Source organism: Haliaeetus albicilla, chromosome 8 (assembly GCF_947461875.1).
Source record: "Haliaeetus albicilla chromosome 8, bHalAlb1.1, whole genome shotgun sequence".
NCBI classification, from domain to species: Eukaryota; Metazoa; Chordata; class Aves; order Accipitriformes; family Accipitridae; genus Haliaeetus; species Haliaeetus albicilla.
The window spans coordinates 36,904,223-36,927,769 of record NC_091490.1 but is presented as its reverse complement, the minus strand read 5'-3'; the positions used below and the strand labels follow the sequence as shown (position 1 = coordinate 36,927,769).

General features: G+C 37.9%; 1 protein-coding gene across 5 annotated transcripts in view; it reads right to left on the bottom strand.

The window, feature by feature from the left end:
* Positions 1-23,547, bottom strand: part of DNM3 (dynamin 3) — a 190,947-nt gene that overhangs the window by 104,311 nt on the left and 63,089 nt on the right. For all 5 annotated transcript variants that reach the window (XM_069789847.1, XM_069789846.1, XM_069789848.1 and 2 more), the window contains one exon: positions 21,026-21,139. In XM_069789847.1, the coding sequence (XP_069645948.1) occupies positions 21,026-21,139 (114 nt within the window). The remainder of the gene's footprint in view (positions 1-21,025; positions 21,140-23,547) is intronic.

The following is a 23,547-nucleotide window of genomic DNA, read 5'->3' as shown; positions in this document are numbered from 1 at the left end:
GAGAATGTGCGCAAGCGTGCAATCAACACGTCTTGCCTTACAGACATAGCCTTTGCTTTAAAAGATGCTCAGCACCTGTGTATTTATATGGTGGTTCAGAAAAATCAAGAGCACAAAGGTTACCTGTTATGCAGGTCTATTTTTGATGGAGGCTTGTGGACTGAGAATTCTTTGACATGTTAAAAGAAGAAAAGGAAGTTTTGCTGATTCCATGTCTCCTTATATTTGTGCATAAGAAAATGAAAAATGTTACCTAGGGAAAGAAGCAGTCAGTAGAAAACTAAAAAAATATGAAATATATGAATATATAATGTATGTAGTTAGTTTTATTTTTCTACTTATTAACCTGGCAAGCTATCTGTACAGCATCACGTGCTCTAAAAATCTAGTAACAGACCTGGCATCCCCCCAAAAGTCTATCGCTCAGTTCAAGTTGGCACTTCAGATCTCAGCATTCTTGAGTACTGACCCTGAAACCCAGCCAGGTCAGGTTGCTGAAAAAGCAGCAAGTATTCAAGGCTTGGGACAACACCTTCTAATCCCTGAGTCCTCACATTAAATTCACTTCCATACAAAGCCGAACTTGCACTAACAAACCTTTCCATCAATTATTTCCTTCCACTCTCCTATTACTTTTTTTCCAATCTTACTAAGTTTTCGACTTCCCAAACTCTGAATTTGCTTTCAGAGGATTCTCAGATACCTGAAAACTCTACTCATTTTTTTAATTTTTGGTATTAAGTTCTACCGTCAAATATTTTCTTTGTCCAGTGACCTCCACCTTCCAAAAAACATACAGGTCCACCTGTGGAGGGAAGCTTTGGGATAACTTAGTACATGTCCCCAGTGTTTCTCAGCCAGCCCTGGTCTACAAGACACACAGTCTGAAAACCTTCCTCTGTGCACAAGTACGTGACACAGGTGTTTGATACTCTGGCTTTGCTAAGGTCATTGAAAATTGGGTTTTGGAACAGAATTCAAAAAGCTACACTTGCACAACATGCTTTGGTTGCAACCTGGATGGTGAGTGCTGTAAGACTCAATAGTGTTTTCCCATTTCCTCAATGTAACCATCTGACATATGGATAAAACACATTATAGGTCTCAAAAAGATGAAATGATTGAACCCATGGGATATACAAGTTACACAGAAGACTAACACATATAGTAACAATTAAAAGTCTTGTTGAAATATTCCAGAACAGAGCATAGAGAATAAAACTACTGGAAAATAATGTTGTACTATGAAGTCTTTTTTTTTTTTACACAGACACCAGTTATGTGAGCTTTTTCAGCAGTCAAGATGCTTGGCTCAATCAGGCTTGTGAAACCTGCTTGGTTGCAGAGATTTTCAGAAGTGTATTTAGGCATCCATTATGTCTCAGGCATCTATATGCATCATTTTCCTGGATCTCTCTTGAATTTACCCACTTAACTGCTTTTTCAGTTGAAATGAAAAAAGGTCTCACCCTACGTGCATACTGTTTGTGAAAAATACAGTAAGCAACATTAATACCTATAAAAGGTTGCTGCTGCTTCTGCATTTTCTGCATATCCCACACAATTCACAATACAAGGCAATATTTTGGTTCAGCGTTCAACCAAAGATGCTTTTGTAAGGCTTTAGGAGAAGACACATTCAATAAACACACCTTGTAACTGGAGTAAAAGGTGACAGAAGGCCAGATGACAGAAGGTCCATTAGGGAATCAAAAGCATAGCTGTCTACTTCATCCCTAACCTTTAGGCAATCTTCAGCATATACTGAGATTCACATATCAGATGCAAGTCTGTAAAGCAACAAAGGAAACCACTGCAGATATGTGAAATGTGAGCAATGATATGGGTGAGTTGATCTTGGGTGTTACAGTGTATTACAGTAGCACCCAGAGAGGGCTCTGTGTGGCTAGGTGGGCGGGTTGTTGGTTTTGGGGGTTTTGTTTTTAAATCAAGATCAGATCCTCAAGAAGTTAAGTGCCATACCTAAAACACTGATAAAAGTATTTGCCATCTTAGGATGAAGTACTCAACTGGACTGCAGAGGGAGTTAATTCTATACATCCGAGGGAGTTAATTCTATACATCCAAGGAAAGGCCTTTCCATCAGCAAAAGGAAAGCATGGAATGAAGCTGTGGAGACTGCCATGAAAGTAACAGATCAATACGCAGTGAAGCTTACTGTCAGCGAGAGATGACACAGCATAGACCAGCATAGCAAGAACATGAAAGGAGAGAGAAGAGTCATGAAAAATCCCTCAGGAAAAGATAGTGAAGCAGAAAGAGGGACTTCAAAGAAGGAACACTATTCCTTTTTGGGTTCTACACCGCAAAGGTTAAGTTATTGCTATGATTTCAGACAATAATGGGCAGGGGGCAAAACTTTTTGACCTCTGAAGAGTGTGAGCCAAGAGGCATCAATTGAGGTGTTTGTCATGACAAACAGCTTTAAAGCATCCCCTGTGATTAAGAAGATCCACAAGGAAAGGGGCCTAAAATAACTAACCATTAAAAAGCTCTTCATAGTCACTCTCACATGGTTCCATCTCTCAAACTATCTCAGTAACTTGTTTAGTTTCTCTGGAATTTACATAAACATTTGAAAATGCTTAGTAATTCAAGAAAAGGAAACTCTACCACGAACATAACAGGCCTGAATAGAGTATGTTTTACTAAACTACTGGTTAGCAGCTGCAGTGAATTTATACAGTTGGGTGTTGTCAAACACTTTGAAATATCTACCTGACCAACACAATGGCTCACGGGTTTCTAGAACATAACTTGTCTCAGCTGTTAAGAGGACATTAGTGAAGCCACAATAAACACACATTTTCTTGTATTGCATGTAAAGCAACAGCTAAGGCAAAGCACAAAAACTTTATTTGTAAAGCAATCAGGTAAAGTAAATAACAGGCAGAAAATCTGTCAGCACCTCAGCTTTATCAGGATTTTAAACTGATAAATCATACCTTGGTTAACTGACTAACAACAACCAACACATACTGCCATGAAAGCAGGACACAACCTCTTTCTTGGTTATGGAAGCTCAAGTGGCAAGTAAAAATTTCTTGTTCTTTTTAATTGGAAGATATAGGGGAGTGATAATGAGCCATTTTGAAACCTCTCTTCCTGGGAGACGCTGATAAAAAGAGCAACTATAAATATCAGGGATACTGTAATAAAAAATGATGACATTCTGTTGTTTATTAACTCTTCTGTTTCACAAATGTTCAAGAAATAACCTCCCTAAAAAAATAAATATCTAAGTTATGCCTGGGAGCATCAGCATTCACCAGTTCACATTAAAATTTTGCAGAAATCAGATCTCACAGGACACCTCAAAATCTCTGAGCAATCAAAATGCTTTTAAGTTGGCCCTTAATTCTAATTTAAATATTTATGCCTACATTCTCAAGTTGGATAGTAACAGTAGGTGATTAAATCTTCAGAACCTACAGAAAAAGTCAGACAAAATATTACTCACATGACTACTCCTTGGATATCACTTATTAATCTTTGGAAACATGATTTAGAAGTCAGTCATAAAAGAGAATGAATGGTTCTGTTACGTGGGTAGACTCAAAACATTTCATGGAGCTGGTGCAATACAGCTCACTGAGGCTCTTTGACAGTCACCTTTTCTTAGAGCATACATCTCTGCACAGCACTAATGACAGATTGCTATATTCAGCCTCAGGAAAGTAACTCTCAATTTCACATTCAAGAACCTGGCTCGTTATTGTTAAGTCTTTATCAAAAGCATGTCAACCTATGAAAAAATTATATTATGAACAGAAGTTTTGGCAAGACAAAGACGACACTTCATGCAGCAGTTAATATAAAGAGAGAATAATAGTTCTGCCAAAGACAATAAATACTAGAAGAAATGGCTTTCAGTTTTAGAGGCCCTGAGCAATATTGCTGGTGTTCATTTTAAGATCTGCTTCTACAACACAATTCCCTTGAGATTATTCTTAAATGTGAAAAGGATGGATGTTTTTATTTTGGGATCATTCACAATGTTGGCATTGCAAACCACAGGCTTGAACTGAGGTGAGAGTTAACATCACTTTGCCACTAATTTCTTTCAACTGCATCCTTCTCTTTTGTGATCTCCCTTCCCCCTGCTAAAAAAATCTCCAGGCATTACTATCGAAAATATACTCAAGTAATAAATCATGTATTTGCTCTCACGTGACTGGTATTCATTAGAGTCAAAGATCTCCAAGATCTGTCCCCAGAGTGTATTATGTTACTGAAACATAGAAATAGCTGCAACACAAAATTTTGCCAGAAAAAAACCACAAAAGTAACAACAAACTGTCTCTCGGTTGGGCAGAAGAAGGAATGTTCATAAAAATATGTTTGAGGGGTAAATCAAACCCCAAATTCTAATTAGACAAAACCAGCAGTTTAAACCCAACAAGACACAGGATTTTTAACGAGAAACTTCTACAAAGTATACACTTTTTTTGGTCACCCAGGCAGTTCTATTTTCAAAGAGATTTTTTTTTCTAGAAAGGAATGAAAAAAGAAATAAAAAACACTGAAAGTTTATCCATTATATATCTTTGCTTTGGTTAAGCAGTAAACAACATGCCCCTACACTCCCTCAAATGCTTCATGTCCTTTTATTGTCCAGTTATTTTGCTTTATTGAACACTACAATCACTTTGTAGCAGAAATGACATCTTCTATGAGAGAAGCAATGATCTTCCAGTGATGTGGTAACCTGACTGAATCATTTGAGTCTGACTGGGGAAAAAACCCACTTGATTCAGCTGCACATCTGGGTTTTATAAAGGGTCCAAAAGCTTAACACTAACGTGCTTCAGGGCTAAAACAAAGTCTGAGGAGATCACAGCAGTCAAGAAAGAAGACAGTGTTAATCCAGGGCATATCATGCTCTTCACCACCACTCCGAAAATTAACTTAGCTCAGCTAATTTTGCATCTCCACTAATTGGAGTGTGTTGCATATGAGTAAGCAATGACTAAGGAAATGTCAAAGCTATTCCATATCCTGTTCTTTTCCTGAAGAAAAACATGACAGGCAGAGAGAATACCTCCCATTAGGCCACAACAATTCAACAAGGCAGGTATTTGTTTTAGCAGGAATGAAATAACCTATATGCAATCTAAACATTGCCAGTCATTATAATCACTTGTTACCACTGTGCTGAGCACACTGGCTCCCCAAAAGCAACTTACTATCCAAAAATCAGTTCAGATGTTCAAATACGTGCTTGAGTGCATTCAAAAAATTTAAGCTGGAAAATACACAGGGTCACTCGTATATAAGAATTCCTGCTCTATGGTATTCTGGTTATTTTCCAGCGTTTCTGATTATGCATTGGTAAACTTTGACCACTGGCTAGAAAGGCAATAAAAATACCGAACAATACAGAACACAAAATGATGCACATATTACAACCAGGATGAAAATAACCAGACTGCTAATGAGGTAAGAAAAAGTGGCATCGGTACTGAACCTCCTATTCAGTTCCTCACATCTGCAAGGACAGAAATCAGCATTGGCTAACTATAGGTATCCACCTCAGAGGTGCTGAGTTGTCCTCTGCCCACTGAAGATAAAGGAAACACAGGCTCCTAGACTTAGTTGTTATGAATTTCAGCTCTGTTAGATGCCCAAAATAGCTGGACTGACCCCTTCCAGCTCCGCTTTCTCCCCATTTGTCTCTCCCGCAAACTAAAAGTGTGAGGCAAAGCACATATGCAGAGCAGAAAAGTGGGATTGGGAGCGAAAGGTTGCAGAGTTGGTGGAAGAGTAAATATACTCAAGCATACAAGTTATATGTCTGATGAGGAGGGCAAGAAGGACAGAGAGCGCAAGTGAAAAAGGGGTAGGGGAAGGGAGAAGGACTGGGAACAGGGAACACAGTGTTTAGAGGCTATAGTTTTCACCTGTCCATTATGTTTTACTCACAGGAACTACACAACAAAGGGGCATTAGGCTGGAACATTATCCAGCACATACAGAGCTATACTAAAAGTAATTTTTAAAAGAGCAAATCACTACCTGCAATGCCGAGGCCAGACTGCTCGAAAACTCTGCAGCACATAGATGTGGCAGTCATAACAGCCTTCATACAGGGGTCCCTACCAAAAGGTGTCTTCAGTTAGCACCGATAAACTGCTGCCAGCCTCACAATTTTTAAAGACATCATGAATAACGTTACAATCAGTAGATGAGGATGACGGTACAAGCTCAAAATGAGCACCATGCTTCATAATGTGTTCTCATAACTTTGGGCACAGCCACTTATAAGCACAGATCATTCCTACATGCACTGGCAAGAAGTAACAAAATTGCTAAGGGGCAAACTTTTTTTTTTTTAATTAAAATAAAAAATTAAGAAGTCAGATTGCAGCAGAGTACCAAGAAACAACAGGATTGCAAGACTGCATTAGACCTTACCCAACCATCAGTTGTTTATTCGTTGTTTAACAGAAAGGTGACAAACTGTAGAAGCAAGTATCAGATACTCTTGCCTCACATGTTGATGCTTCCGCCATCCTCACCTCTTCTCTCCCCTCATTATCCTTATCTTCTTTCTGGCATCCATACCCCAAGCATTCTGGATAAAAGTGAACATAATTTCACAGTTTAACTTGGGGGATTTTCTGCAAATTCTCCTCCTTTGTATTTGTTCACTTTCATTGGCATTTAATTCTCCACTCACTTCATTCACTCAGCTACAAAAACAGACCCTGGAGGTAGTTTTGCATGGTTATTTTGCTGTGATGGCAATGACAGCCTATCCATACTATTCCCTGTGTCCTATGCCTACCTGCTTCTAATCCTCTTAAATCATGATTTAGCTTATTGAGTGCTGAAAAGGGTTAACCTTTACTGCTGGATGTGCAAAAAAACCTAGAACAAATCATGGCAGACAACTGTGTTGCAGAATTTAAAAAATAACTATGTTCAGTTCTCTGCTATTATTTCAACTCATTTATCAGCTGCAGACATCCCACTTACTGTTCTGTAGTTCCCCGGATCGTATCTAGACCTTTTGAAAAATAGAGATACAAAATTTACAATTGTCCAGACACCTTCTACAACAACTTTTTTTAACATAAAAATGCACATTAGCAGCAATTCAGCCATTTCAGTAGTGTAAATGCAGCCTAGAATGTTATGCACAAGAAGCATATAGCTCCTGTGCTAGCCACACACTTCATGACCGTTTCAAAGATGCCCATCTTGCTCTGTATGGAATGGCCTGGCACTACGCTGCCGTCTTGCCAGGAAAAGAAAACATTCAAGCAGAAATATAGCTATTTTCTTTTTCATGCTAGCCCTCCAAATAGGCGTTAACGAAGAAGTTGGACTTTTCAAAATCCTTAGTTTCCTCCAAGTTAAAAATCAAAGAATATTTTAGGCTTGTGGAAAATAATTTAATCATTGGGCTGAGTTCATAGGCATGACAAATGTCAGCATGATGATGAACTCAAGAAAAATGAAAGTTTATCACCACCTTTGGAAGGCACTTATGATAAACTCTGGTTAACAATTTATTATTGATATCAACTCTCTGACTCAAGATTACTGCAACCATGACAGGAGCCTGCCATTTAAGAAACTGCAGCTAAATGAGAACCTTGGCAGTTGATCAGAAGCAGTTTTAAATCCCACAATATAGGTGGGGAGCTATTTAGTGGAAGACTTCAAATATTTCAAGTATAGTCTGAACTTTGTATCAGAAGGAAGGCAAATGTCGACTGCTTTTGGGCCTATTCCTTTCCAAATAGAGATCAAGTGGAAAAGGAGGGATTTGGTCTAAATGTCTACCACAGAAGCATGTAACTAGCTGAGCAGCCCTTAGGAAGGAAAGAAAATGTGCATAAGAGGTCTGAACAGCTTTGCACTGTACTAGAGGTTCTCCCTGACAAGGTTTTAGCATCTTTCTGGGCACCCAGAACAACCCAAAACCCCTGTTCTTGTACTCCATTCCTCTGAAGCTCTGCTTTTGCCAGGAAACAAAACTTACAGGGAACGAATTTCCAGGCCGCAATGTGGTGAGCTATTCTGGTTCTATTTAACCATCTCAGGAAAAATTCACGGACTAATGTTGCTGCACTCGGCAGCAAGATACAAAACTTCACTTCCCTAAGCCTGCTTGGCTCATTAATGCCTTGCCTCCTGTTTTATTCAGCCTACCTCCCCTTCTGCTGGTATGAAAAGAAGATCCCTGGAACACTGTCTTCTCTTCATAACATAATTTCTTGCGCTTGGTGGCACATGCAGCAATTAATCTCTGATGGTTCCTCACTGGGGAAAATCTGACCCACTATACTGAGGGTCCCACTCACAAAACTCTCACTACTCAATCGTTCCAAAATCGTATTCTTCTTCCACAAGGCAAGTGCCAAGTGGGAATATAATAAAAAAGCCAGCTCCTACACATGCAGTGATACGCAGATGAGAAGCCCTCCTGGTTTATGCATGGTGTGCTCTACTTTCTCTGTTGTTAACAGCTTTATCTCCAGAAGCTCTTGCCCACCAACCCACTTTCCCTTACACACTGATGTTGTGCTACTGTTTCCAAGAAAGCCAAGCACGTTAAACCTCTTTCTATAGCTTCTTCAAACCTCTACCTTCACTAATTAAAAAAGAAACTCCACCACTGCTTGGACACACGCTAGCCCACTGTGATCCAAATGGTAGAAGCGGATGCACAATCTGGAACAGATACACAGGGCTTGGCCTGCCACCACCACAAAGCAGCCTGAAGGTCAATTTTCCTTTTCATTGGCCTGAGACTCTGATTCCAACTTCCCCAGCTTCCAAGTTTATTGCATTCACTCTCCCTGAAGTTAGAGTTCTGCAACCTGCCCTGTGTATGCTTCTAGGAGCTATGACTCTCACAGAATCTGCCATCACCTAGGAAGAACCGAATCACGCAGAAGTTATTTAGGACACCAGTGCTCACAGCACACATTTAGATTCACACGCATTCCTGTCCAGGAAGTTGGTGGATATCTACCCTTCAGAATATACTCCCAATACTGACATTTGCCTCAGACTTCCAGGCAGAAAAAGAGCTACTGGCAACAATTCCATACAGTGCGTACACAGACCTATATACAGTCACCTCCAGGTTTAACTTCAGAAGAGCTAACTTGATATGTTAGCTGTTGCTTTAGACCATGGGCTAAGGCAGATTAAAAAAAAAAAACCACACCACCAAGTACAACACTTACAGCACAATTAACAAAGAGAAAAAAATTTACAGGAGAACAAGGATAGTTGCCTGTAGGGAGAATATCTTAAAATCTACGGTAAAGTCATACTTGGCAAAATTCAATAGATCTGGTAAACATCAAAGATAAAATTTAGCAGGATAATTCCACCAAGCACCATTAAAAGAAAAATGGGACCAGCAGGGTTACCAGTGAAAAACAATGCCAGGCCTAATAGCACTGATCTACCAGAAGCAATTTATTATGACACCAGAAATAGCTATTTTCACAGTGGATGCTTGAAATGAAAACTTTAAAGCTTCTTTAAGTCTTGAGCTATAGCAAAGTATTCAACCAGCCAGCCAAAATAGCTGAAGGGAAATAGGAAGGCCACATGTGGAACTAATTACTCATGTAGAGGCTATGACAAAGAACATTTCTCCAGACTTTTCATGGGGGCTTCACTTTCAGGAAGTAACTCTAATTACTGTTCAAGTCTCGGCAGCCTGCATGCCGCTGACAGTTCCAAGAAAAAATGAACCTATTTGCCCTTTTCTTGGTCTGAAATGCCAAAATAGAAAAGCACAACTAGAGTCATTAAAAAGAAAGAAAATAAGCACTGGCTTATTGCATTAGCTTCCCGAGCAGAATCCTTTTTATAAATCAGTTTTTCAGCCTTCACAAAACAGCAAATTCTGTGTCCACATTAACTTGCTCTCCGTTGGCTGCAGTGAAACTGTACATCTTGACTTTTTACAGCTTTTCCATACTGGGGCCCACTTCCTGCCCAGTTGAAGAAAAAAATCTGGCCTGAAGATGAAATGACTGCTTAACATTACACTAAAACATCTGGTACCATTTTATACACAGACCCATGTCTGAGAGCAGGCAATTCTAGCGGTCTCACCAGCGGCACAGTGCATACCCAAACCTCCCCAGGGTGACATCATCCCATATATGGACTCTCAGGCCCAGCCCTCCCCCTTTTCCTGGTCCTAAATTCATTGCCAGATCCCCAGTCTGCTGCAAATGTGCCACGTCAAGACTGGAAATCACAGCACTTCAGTGTGTTTCAGTGAGTGCTGCAGAGTGTGAGGGAGAGCCGAGCACAACCCGTGATGCAGGAAGGCAGTTTTTCCCCGAGACTAAAAGAGGATTTAAAATAAATAAATAGACACGTCCGGAGATCCTGCTCCGTCGCCCCAGTGTTCAGACTACCTGTTCAGGACAATGCTGTTGTACAGTAGTCTGCACATTGGTTAGACTGGGCAAGGGAAAGCAGCGGCATGGACTATTGGGGACGCAAGTTGCTATTGCCAAGGAGAAGACAGTTATTGCTCCTTTCAGATCTCATATACAGTATTTTTCTTCACAGGTTTTGCACACTAGGGAATAAGAAACGCTAAGGGACACTGTGAAAAAGGAGGACTTCAGAATAAAGCGGGGAAGACATTCTGGTAAGGCCTACTTTGGAAGAACACCTGGCCTATGACCTGGCGAACCTAGGTGACTCCCCTCCCCCCTTCCTCCAGTCATCACTGCAAGAAAGATGGAGCTCTGATGGTTTACTAAAACCTATGCAAGAAATGAGAGAGGTATACTGCCTAGAGGTATACTACCTAGAGAAGTGTACAAGAGTAGAGTTAAAGTCGGTCATTTCTTTTTTCTTTTTTTTTTTTTTAATTTAAAATAAAGCTTTTTTTCCCCCCACAAACTAAAAAGGTAAATTTAATATTTTTTTTTTTACTTGTAGCAATCAGTATAAATATTTAAGGAGTATATAATTTTTTTTTAATGCAGAAAAGGCTTGCTAGAAGTATGTATTCTGAATAGGTCCTGTTGTGAAGTATGATCTGAAGATCAATTTTAAGAAATTATTTTCTCTTAAAGTAATAAAATAATAGAAAAGAATGCATGAATATTATTTTAAATTATTGTAAAATATATCACCTTTGGGAGAACTGTACTTAGGTTTTATGCAGCTGGATATGCAGCTGAAACTTCTTTGCAAGTAACCTATGCTATACGTGCTAATGAAAACTGGGAGGGAAACCATAGGAAAACTATGACTACTCTATGCTAGGCTTCTGCTGTGTAGAATACAAAATCTTTGATTGTCAGGAAAAATTACCTCTGAAAGTTCAGGACATGATGAAAAAAAAAAAAAAACAATAAATAAATAAAATGGAACAAACTGCTTTCCATCCCGATACCTGGCTGGCCATTGCATATAAGAGATCAGCACCGCTTGATTGTTGCCGCTCTCACGTATACTTTGAATCGCTGATATTTCTTCTAACATTCAAAATGATAAGTTACTTTGTCCTGAATCCCACTGATAAAAATGGAATTTGTAAACGAATGCAGAAGTTTGCTTTGGTGAATTTCCAGCTGTCCTGGTAGGGGAAAAAAACCCTCAGGCTGAATGAAATCCCCATGGACAAAATAATACAAAAAGTCTGGGCTGCAATTTGATACCAGCCGAACTCCAGAGTCAGCTCCCCTAAAGTTAACACTAGTAACAAACTACTGCAACCGGAAAAAAAATCCCATCTATATGGTGCTCATTATTGCCAGGAAGGCTTTGAATAGCTATACTATAAAAAGAATTAGCAGAAATATGCAGCCGTTAGTATTATAAACAGTCAATTTTGCAGAATGTGTGTTATATTTTAGACAGCCTTGATGCTGTACAATTTTTTTTTAAATATGTATATTATTATTACCTTTTTCATTGCTCCTTCAATAATCAATAGAAGTCCTATTGGGGAGGGATGGTTGCGTAGCACTAGTGTGACTGTGCCTATATGGCTGTCTTAAAGCCTACAAAGCAAGAACTAGCACTGTCATTTCTCTTAGCCTCCCACCTAAGCTTATGTATTTTGACCAAAAGAATTCTTTTTTAATGCGTATATACACTTACAGGTTAACCACCCTATCTTCCTTTATTTTGCAGAAGGTTATCTTTAGGATTAAATTAGTGGGGTTTAATCCATTATAGTATGAGTAGACGGCATTTTTATTCTCATTCTACTTTAAAGTGGAGTTACAACACACAGTTAAATGTAGTTATTAATAGAAAATCTGAAGAGACAGGAAGAAATTAAAGGAATGGAACCAGACTCAAACCTGCATTAAAATTTCTCAGTCTCTCTTTAAGTATGATTGCTGGTTTAGGCATAGCAAATCTGAAAAGTTTCATGACTTAGATTTTGTTTAAGCGGTAGAAAAATGTTTCCAAATCTTCTTAAGATACTTGCTCAGTTACGCTTTCAAGGGGCATATGAACATTTGTGAATATTTTTTTCTACCTAGTGCTTACTTGCATAGCTACTTTTATTTTTTTTATAATTCTGATCTAGAAATTAAGAAAGGAACTATTGTTATCCAGGCAATAATAGGCTCTCAGTGCAAATACTGTTAAGATAGCCTGCATTAACTTTTGCTAAATAAGCAAGGACAATGAATACATATGGAACTAGTGTTTCTCTTATCTCTAGTCCACTATTTGCATTAATCTTTATTTTAAATGACCTTTCTGGATTTAGGAAGTGATTCCCCTCCCATACACCCATGACTCTTCAAAGTTACATTTTTAGACTGTAAGGCTGAGATCTAGGAGGCCCCCTTGGCATGGGGCTTGGAAAGGAGGCGGGGGGGGGGGGGGGGGGAATGCAGTGTGCAAAGCAACAGATAGGGAAAGAAAGCCTGTATTGTTAGGAATGAATAAGGAAGCATATCTACTCGGCTCAGTAATCAAAACATTTTCAAAGTCAATTCTGTCATTCTTAAACCAGTGCTGTTTTAGTTGAAACAAGTTCTAGTTGATCATAATCATACAGAAAAGATTACTGTAGTTACAAAACAAGAGGTTTTAAATATGCATGTCAACAAACATAAGATAGCTGTATACAAATATTTCAAGAGAGAAAAGCAAACATTACTTTTTGCAATGACTAAAAAAACTTAGCAGGATTCAATGCATACTAAATCATGGTGAGAGTTCTGTAAAACCAGGACAATCTCAATGCTTATGCCTGGTGTATAAACTAAATGATACAGTCCATATTACCTTAGAATGCACAAAAACAGGAAAAGCACATTAAAGCCAGTAGGAACATTTAAGTAGGTGACTGTTTCAATATAATGGACTTTCTTTCATCTTTAAGGAGCATTTTTTTTTTTAGTACACTCAACAAAATTAAATAGGGAAGAGGAAGAAAAATATTTCACACTTTTCTATATATTCCTTTAATGTTAAAAAAAAAGGGAAAAGCAAAGGAGGGGGGGAGTCACTTAACTTTACAGAAATAAATACAGATCAAATAAGCATCCAAAGGTGAAAAAAACCTAGTTACTTTTAAAAAAACATGCCATTTGACATTTTTCTGCCTTGTCATTAAGTTGCATGTTATCTTCTGTATTACCGTTACCAGTGCTATTTAACGCATCTGTACTTTCAGAAGACTAAAATGCACTGCTATCCTCTCCACGCTCCTTGCCCCCCTTCCTGTACTATCACAGTGCGTCCACCGACATTTCTGCAGACCACCCAAGTATCACTGTTATATGGAAAATATTATAACCAAAATAGCAAAATACTTGCATAAGAATTCCAAACTTCTAAATAGAATGTTAAATTATTATAATCTTTTAATCAGACTCTGTTAAGCAGATTGGAAAATAAAAACCCCTAAATCTCAGTGTGCTTTTTTTGTTTTAAAATACTAAATTTTAATCAAGAGCATAACTTTACGTTTACTTGCAAAAGGCTTTGCTTCCTGAACTGTACTTTGTTTAAAAAAAAAAAAAAAAAAAAAAAGAAATCCTAACTGAAATAATATTAAGGGTCAGGTTTAAACCTACAAAAAGACAGGAAATGCCGCAGTTAAGAATTAAACTTTCCTGAATAATGCTACTGTACTTCAGTAGTGCATTTTACGCTGCATTGCAAAACAGTATCTAAAAATAACAACCAACCCTTAAATAAAAAGTCCTGATCACAGTTAGAGAGAATACAGTTCTCAACTCAATTTCCAAGCCACCAATATTTAAAGTCAGATCTTTAATATAGGTTCCTGTAGATATAATATTGGCAATCATGAGATTTTTTTTTTTTTGTTACAAGTATCCTAAAATATTCTCGAGCTCTTTACTGACTCAATGAATCAACCAGATACAGCACCCAAAAATGTTAAGCCCTTTTAGCAAATCAACCACAATTTCAAGGAATTTCAAAGTGTTTAAACAAGAATCCAGTGGAGATAACTATCCAGTCATTAGTATTACTCAGTGATTAAGTGAAGGCAAAATAAATTTGCCTCAGTTCAAGATGTAAATCTGTTTGCTGATTCTTTGATGAATTCTCCTTGTGTACAGTTATTAGAAAGCCCGCACAATCTTTCCACTTACAACTTTTACTGCCAGCATAACCTCCCTGACAGTTATTAACAGAAAACCTATTAATTAAAATGCATACTTTTGTTCTTCCAATTCTTTTATACTATAGGTTGTCAATGAATTTTACTGTACAATTCTTTGCTATTTCAAGGATCCATAACACAGAAACTGAGACCTAATCTTCTCCCAGACTAAAGATCTTTGATTTCTTTAATGACAAAATGCAGACATTAAATTTGGTGAAATCTATAAAACAAGTAGTGTTTTATATTTGTTTTAAAACCACTTCTAATTTGCCACTTTTGTTTTTCTTTAAAATGGTGAAGCGGGTAGGAAGACATGCCAACTTAAAGCACACACTTAGAATTTTACTTAGAGCTACAAAACTTAAGTAAGCATATTATAAAGTCACAGTAAGCATTTTTAATGTCTTGGAATTAATTTTTCATGTCTGAATTAGCTAGTCATGTTTTGTGCTTCATTCATTTTTTTAAGACATCTTATTCCATCTTGTTAGGTTGAAGGAAAATTTTATTCATATAATTGATAAACTTAATTGTACACTTGAAGTTGTATATTACCTAAAATGCATATTTTTCTTTATGGCAAAGTAATGATTAGAGCTAGAACACCTGAATAATTACATATTAATTTATTATTAGTCTAATTTAAAGCCTCAACACTATCGCTACCTTTAGCTTTTTGGTAAATTCATCCCTTTTACAATCAGTGTTCAGGCTGGAACTTAAGTGTTTTGCTGCTATTCTGTATGGGATATGTTTGAGAAGGGTTTGAAAGCACAAGCTTGCTGCTTACCTATGGAGGCACTAGCGAGCAACAGTGATTTGAGAACACCATTATAAAACAGAATCATTTAATCTGTATAGAAAAGTAATACAAGTATTTTTTCCCCTTTTAAGCTTCCAATGTGTTTTATACCTCTTGAAACAACACCCCAGTGATGTTGCAAACGTCATTGCTAAACTGGATTACAGTCACTGTGTGTATTTTATACACAGGAAATTTTAGCAAAGCAGCACATCTTGCCATGTGAAATGATGCTGTTGTTTGCATGCTTTTGATCTATAGCATAGTCCATGTTTAACTGAAAAACTTACTGAAGCTCTACAAAGTTATTTTGTTTTCTTACAAAGTAGATTTTGAGAGAAAGCTAAATTTAAATAATATGCCAAGCAAAATACTAAAGAAATATCATTATAAGTGTATAGTTATAACATATTAGCAAAATAGATAGAAAATGCAACCAGTTTTCTTTCCAGCACATTCCCTTTAACTGGGTTAATGTGCAAGTGGTTTCCTCCATTTATACAGAAAGATTTTTATTTTTAACATGCAAGATTATTGTACTTATCTGCTCCTAGAAAATATGTACTGTATAAACATATCCTTTATCTTGAACTTCAGTATTTCTGTGCTTCCAAGAAGAGTAAAAACATCTGGTTAAATTACTATGTGTGAGTACAATATGCAGGCAAAATCCTGTATGAATTGCATATAAAATAAACCACGGCTTCAATCCTTTTTGTTTTTTCAAATGCTCAGTGTGACCAGTCTGTTGAAATCGCATCTCTGATATATGTCAGCACAATGATAACTGATGTACCGAAACGCTTCTTTTCTGAATAAAATCAAGTTCTGTTCTTGTTCTACAGCTCCCAATGTTTTAAAGTTTAATTCTGTTATCTGTGTTCCCCTCCAAAGCCCCCCAAACCGGAATGGTACAAAGTGTTGCACACCAGCGGTGATGGCTCCAAGGGACTGGCTGGACGGAGTTGTCATGTGTCTGCCTGTCTACACTTGCTGTGCAGAACATCCTCTCACCTGTACAGCAGGCACAGACAGGCAGTCGCATGACAACCCAGCCTGAGGGACAGCCGCCAGTGGGAAACCGCTCTGACACACCAGAGCATCTTCACCAACAGCTCCAGCCAAGAGTCACTCTGGATCTCAGACGGCCGGTCAGTAACCAAGCCGCGTACTGCAACTCACCTAGAGTCAAACCAACACTGCCTATAAAATACAATAAAACCCACTGCTGAAATTTTCACTGTGCTTCCTATAGTACTCTTTTCCTAGTTGTTCTCATTAACTCACTAACAATAAGTTTTATTTATACGCAGCTTTGCGGCACCATTGTATGTTTCATCCTCCCATTTACTTCTCAGGCATAACTTGAGCAACTCGCGTTATTAGGTTATTGTTGATATAAAAATGACTAACATTCCTGCTAGCCGCAGAAGCCGAGAGCAGCTTGTTGTGTGGCAAGTTAATTCTATAAACAGACACAATGTTAGACCTTGGAGTAACTTCTCCCCTTTCCACTCTCTCACCTCCTCACTTATTTTCATATCTCCCTCCCAAACCACACAGAATTTTACAATTGGGAATTAACTGTGAAATTACAATACAAACTGCATCTATCACTGGATGTTGATAATACTATCCTTTCCTATTGAAACAGAATGGAAATATTTTATTTGTAAATAAGGCTAAAGGGGATTCTTCCAGTAAATGTAAATGTCACATTTTTAGAAGTTTTTCCCCTACAGCCCAGCTTGGCATCTTTTGCACACCAATAATGCCAGTGAAACCTCTGGATGCTTTAGAAAGAATAATAAAATCACATTCTCTGACCATGCCCTGTAAAAATGCTACACCACTTTACAAATGGCATCCTTTTGTTTACAACAAAGATCTTTTTGATTCATAAACTAGAATGGTGTTCCACATTCCCAAAGTCCATTTTACCCTAATGTAGAAGTGGCTAATTCACAAACTTCAAATTTGCGGGTTAACTCTCAAATGAATCTTGGCACAAAAGCTTACAGCCTTTTGTGTTACTTAACAAACCAGTAACAACCAAGTGCTAAAATGCTCAGATTTAATCTTTTTTTGTGTAGGTAGGCCTTATAATACTTTAGCTAGTATTATATGGAATACTCCACGAAAAGAAAACTCTTTTTATTCGTGAGGTCAATGAATGTGCTAATCTTGCACTTATTTCCAACAGCCTCAAAGTGGTACACAGTATTTTCCTTGCTTGATTTTAAGCAAGTAGAAAAGCACAAAGTCATGGTACTGGTCATGCAACAAAGTCATAAACATAGCAACTGTATGCAGGATGAGGAACTAATCTAGATTAGTATTCACATAACTGATACTATAACTGCTTTACCCACACTGTTCAAACATCAACTTGATATCTACATAATTATAAGCTTAAAAGGCATTCTTAGGCACTGATTCCCATCTCATCAGGAATAAAATCCTGTTGTATGTTTGAGCAGCAACAAAACCACATCAAGAAACCAATCATTTCTTTTGTAATACTGATATCACACAACAAATTTTGAAATCTTTTGCCAAAGTAACTTGCTTCAAAATGCATTCCACTGTGGATTCTTCACTTACAAAAGCTGCAGCTCACAAATAAAGGAAATAATTTACATCCTTCTGATGGCACTAGCAAGCAACCACTTGCATTCAGAGAGTGATTTTCATCTCAGAGTAAATTCCAGACTACAGAAAATGGGCTCAGCTTACACTAGAGGGGGTACACAGCTCTAGAGGTCCTAGCAAGCGCTCTAGCTTTGTCAAGTACATTGTCAGAGCTCACTGGTACACAAGCTGCTATAACATTCCTTACTCGGAGGTAGAGGCGCAGGGGGAGCTCATCACTGTGGCAGGAGAACAAAGGTGAGACCTGACTTTACGCATCTTCCCCAGCTGCAATGGAGAAGTTCTTGCTACTGTGCAAGGACTGCAGAAGTGACCGGCCTGAGCCGGAGGCACGGGGGATCTGAACTCCCTATGACCTCACAGCATGCACAGCCGCACTGAGCCCGGGCCCAGTCCAGACACATAAACACGGGTATCACTTCACACATCACTGAAGACTACATATCTTACCAGGGTGGAAATACAACAGCATGCAGCCATTTCAATAATCATCTGAGAACAGGATGTGACAAATACCAAGCCAAGCTGAAAGTGAGGGAACATTTTAAGGAGACAAAATGTAATTACAAAAATTGGAATTCAGCCAGGAGATCAAATATTTGCTTCTTTATTTTCAGAAGCCAATAGTTTTGTTTCTGAAACAAGTCACCGGTCTTTTGATTAACCTACAGGTCAAGCCATAGCTTCAACCATCTTCAGAAAGTGTCTAAAACAGAGCTTACTAATCTTTTAAGTCCTACCGAGAAATGCCCAGTAAAAAAAAAAATAAAAAAATTCCAACATAACTTTGTGAACTCTTTCCTAGGACAGAATAATCAAATTACACAGCAAATCTGTACTTAAGGAGGAACTTCTTCCACCAGCAAAAAACATGGAATACTACGCTGTTATCTTCTCTTACTGCTCTAAGAAATTCGTGAGTGATGTCCCATATTGGCCTGAATGAACTACTGGTATTTTCCTGACACTCAAAACCCAACTGTTTGGCAATTAAAAGACATTAGTTTAAAATATGCATATGGAAATCGGACAGCGGCCATTTCCCTCCATGTACTATTCTGAGATTCCCAGGTGACTCTCCCTAGCAGACTGTCAAAACAAACGATTTCTTTTTAAAGTTGCACAGCAGAAAACATTCCATAAGTATTTTCAGGAATTTTTCTATTTCACACTAAACAAAGATCAGACTCAAAAAAGCAACACCAAAACTACCTAAAAAATTGCCACAGCACATCTTGGATGCACCTCCAATTGCTTGAGACAGAACATACCAAGAGGTGTTAAACTCACCACATCACTTATTTTAAGTTACAGTTACCTGTACCTAATCTAAGACAACAAGTTCTAGCAGCTTCAAGGTACATCACAAAAACCAACAGCTTCAAATTTTCAAATTCATAAAGGCATTTCTGCATTTCTTTTAAATTCATTTTTATGTCATTGCAATAAAATACTTCAAATTATATTTAAGAAATCTGAGAACAGAACTTCCCCACTTGACACTTAGCTCCTTCCCTCTGTCTGATATGCACTCCTTTTCCTGTTACAGTAAATATATTTGAACCCCTTTAAAACTTAAAGGGCAAGGAGCAAAATCTTCAAGATTAATCTAATCTGTCCCTCAATCTTAAGGTCTATCCCAAAATGGCTAGTGACTCAGGAAAAAAACACTACTGACCAGCACAGTTGCTACCATCAGCAGTATTACTGAAGTAACTACCTATGATTAAGTACTGCGTTCTGGATTTGCAGGACTCAGCAGAGCTCTGGCTTATGTGCATGCGTTGCAGGACCTCTCCCCAGTGGTTCTAGAAAATCCACTGCAGTAAAACACTAAGTTAGTTTAAACAGAATATGAATCGTCTGCACAGTCACCATCAACCAACTCCCTGTTTTGTTGGAGTAAGCCAGTGTTTTGATTATTACTTAGAATAACATGGAAAGATTGAGTGACGGTTTAAAGCTCATTTAAAACTCTCTCTTTACCTATGCCTCTTCCATCCAATGAACAGATTCACCCTAAAAAACACTAAATTTTTGCTGAAAACATTTAACTTAAAAAAATAAATCAGAAAATAATAGGATTTTTTTTTTTTTTAATGTAGCCCAATTTTTCTACGAAAACCAACACAAACCTTAAAAAAACCACAAGGGCTTTACTGTAAAGCTGATAGTGCACATAATAATCCCATTTTAACCTTCAAAAATCAACAAGACTGGTGGAGTTTTGGATAGAGTGTATCATTACCAACACTGTTGAAAAAAATAATTAAACAGACAAGACGAGCTGCCTAACAACAATAAAGTGAGCAACCTGGATGACCTGTTTATCATAGAAATGCTTTTTTCAGTTTTCTTATTACTTACCTCAGATTTACTGATCAGCAGTGACATTTCTTAGCAAGGTGCATTTTTTGTCAAATTTGAAAATCCATACTAACCAGCTACAGAACTCTGCAGACAGGCTTTTCATCCTCGCAGAACATGAGGCCAGAGAACAATTGTTATCACTAAATAAAATGCTGTAGTAACTTTTAGAAGTAACTTTACCTAGACAATTTGTGATCAACTTACAGTAGATGTGCAAGAGCAGCCCAAACAGACACAGGACAATAACAAGAACATTCCAAAATAGGCTTTTTTTTTTTTTTTTAGACCAATGTGTGGAAGCCACAGGAAGACAGGAACAAAGTCAAACAAACAAACAAACAAAAACACCCCACACAACACCTTTTTATGTTATCAACATTTCAACAGAAGTCTTAGAGGGTCAGCATTCTCCATGAATCAAAACCAGAAAATTTAAAGAACACAGGTAAAACCTTAAAACACTCTTTCAGTTCAAATTCTGTACAAGCTGATTTAATATTTTAAGCTGGTATCAGAAGCCTGAATAAATACTGGTTTTTTCCCCAGTAGAAAAAAAGTTCTTCATTCCTTACCTCATCATCTTTATACCAGGACAAGCTTTCTGCAGTTAGAACGAACCAGTATTCCTTGGATCCTCCTTTCATGATGCCAATATTGTTGATGGTCAGCCAGCCTTTCCGGATGACCTGTGCAGAGGTGCAGTCAGGCACAAGTTTAGTTCATTACTCACTTGCCATAATTCTGCTGCTGCATTCATTCTTTTAAATAAAGACTTGTTTTATTTAGCAAGTACAGTGGCAAATTCAAGACTTTTTGCAGGTTCCTATCATTCAAGCAAAAAAAACATAACACGTGAATATAGTGTTTTCAGTCAAAAGGCTGGAGAAAGAGAGAAGCCTAAGTATTATTGTGTTGTACTTACAACAAGTATGAGTGTATTAAGGATCATGTAAACTTGAAGATATTTATTTGCTGTATAATAACTCATTGTACAAGTCCATACAACTTTATATATGATTATTCTGTTCTAGTCTAATTGTTAAGGTCATTCGTAAAGTTGGATACTAGGAAAAGCACCTAGATTCTGGCAAAGCAAGTGGCTTCTGGCACACACTGGGAATTTCCAGAAGGGGTTGAATCAAATGACAAGGTGGAGAGGTCTTCTACAGTTAATTTGAAATTAAGATAGGAAGTGGTAAAGAGAAGTATATGAGAGCTGTTTTCCTCTCATAAGGTAGAAGAGGAAAAGAAAATAGGAAGAAAAAACCACTAAAGGTGGCAATAAAAATCAGGGGGAAAATGGGTAAAGCAGAACTTTATAAAATAGATACAAGCCAAAGATGAGAGAACAGTTGGGAACAGCATACCTATAAACACTAAAGCTAGGAGGCTACATCATGCAAAGAGAAAGTTGGGCAAAAGAAAACTTAAGAGGGATGAGGTGAAGAAGAGAGAATGGTCATGAGACCTGATTTATGGATCATACAGAAACTTTCAATTTTATTGGAACATCTATTGTTTTCCAATACATATATGAGAAAGGAAATGTTCCTTCCTATCATACTCTGAACAAGACAACAGAACTCTCCCAATCACACAGGTGCAGGGAACCTCAGCCATTCTGTTTCTCCCCACAGCAACACCCTTTACTTGCTTATGAAGTATTGAGATGGAAAGAAGTGGTCAGAGAAGCCCTTAAGAACTCCCTCAACAAGTCCCACAAGCACGAACTTGTGTGATCAAACATGAGATTCCTTTTGCTTTTAGAGAAATATAGGAAACACTGACATTCCTCTCATAGGGCTTTACAAGACTAGTAACTCTAAAATCAACAGATAACCAGAGAAAAACATTGCTCAGTATCTATTCCTTGTCATCTACAGAAGTTTCAGAATCGGAATTCACTCCCATTCAGCATGCATGTTCATATAAGCTCCCTGAAAAAAACAGCTTTGGTATTCCACAGAGCAAGGGACTAAGTTATATCCAATAACTAAACCAAAGAAAGAGATCATAAGTTGCACCTGAAAAGCTGGTATAAATATTGGTAATGCACATAATCCAAGAGTATCAATTTCATTTGAAATAAGATGATCACGTTTTCCCACTCACTACCAACCAGGCCAGCAGTGTAAGAAAACCACTGAAGATCCAAAAACAGCCTACAGGTTTTCAGCCTGTAAGAAAATCACTAAGAAAGCATTGATTTGGTTCTGAAACTCAGTAAGCTATGAGAACTAGACATGGGTCCCTTTGAGAGACTGAAGGGTATAGCACGAGCAGGCTGGATGGAATAGCCTGTACCACAAAGGTTTCTGCAGAAATTTGTCAGTATTTTTAATATTGATTTTCACTGGGGGGAGGGGGGGGATAATAAGTGGAGGGGGGGCATTACAGAGTACAAATAGACATGGAATGCTTGTTTGAGTGCAAGTTAAAGGAAACATATTCATACAAACTTGATTACCCATCAAATCCTCATTTTATTTTATGATGTTTATTGAAGTAAACTTTTAACAGGAAACAAGCAATGTGCATATATAGGCAGTGTACCTCAGGCAGCTGCCACAGAACAGGTTGTGGAATCAAGCTAATTTCATTTTTTTCTGCACTGAACTACACAAAAGCAAATAGAAGAAATTTTAGGAAAAATCCAGGAAATTAAGGTTCCCCAAACACTCGAACTTAGCTCTGCAACAAGGTGAGCTATATTTGTGCAGCAGACTAAATACTTCACAGCAAATGTGCAAAGGTGATTATTCCCATGTTATAAAGAAACTGAAATAAGAGACTATGAGAGAGGATGCTGTTGAACCATGCTGTCTGCAATTGAAAATGCTGTGTTGCTCCCTATAAAGCACATATCCACATACAGGAAGCACAGGCAGCTGGGCTAGCATGCTACTGAGAACTGGTTTGGACACACATCTTAGAGAGAGTGAAAGATTTGAAGACAGATGTCACAGTGGGGATAAAGACGTGGTTTCTAGAAGCAAACCAGTAAGAAACACTGAAGTAGCATGTTCAAGAACCTTACACGTGATGAGCACTTAAAAGGGAAGGGAAGTAGCACTCTGCTTACTCCATTCAGTGC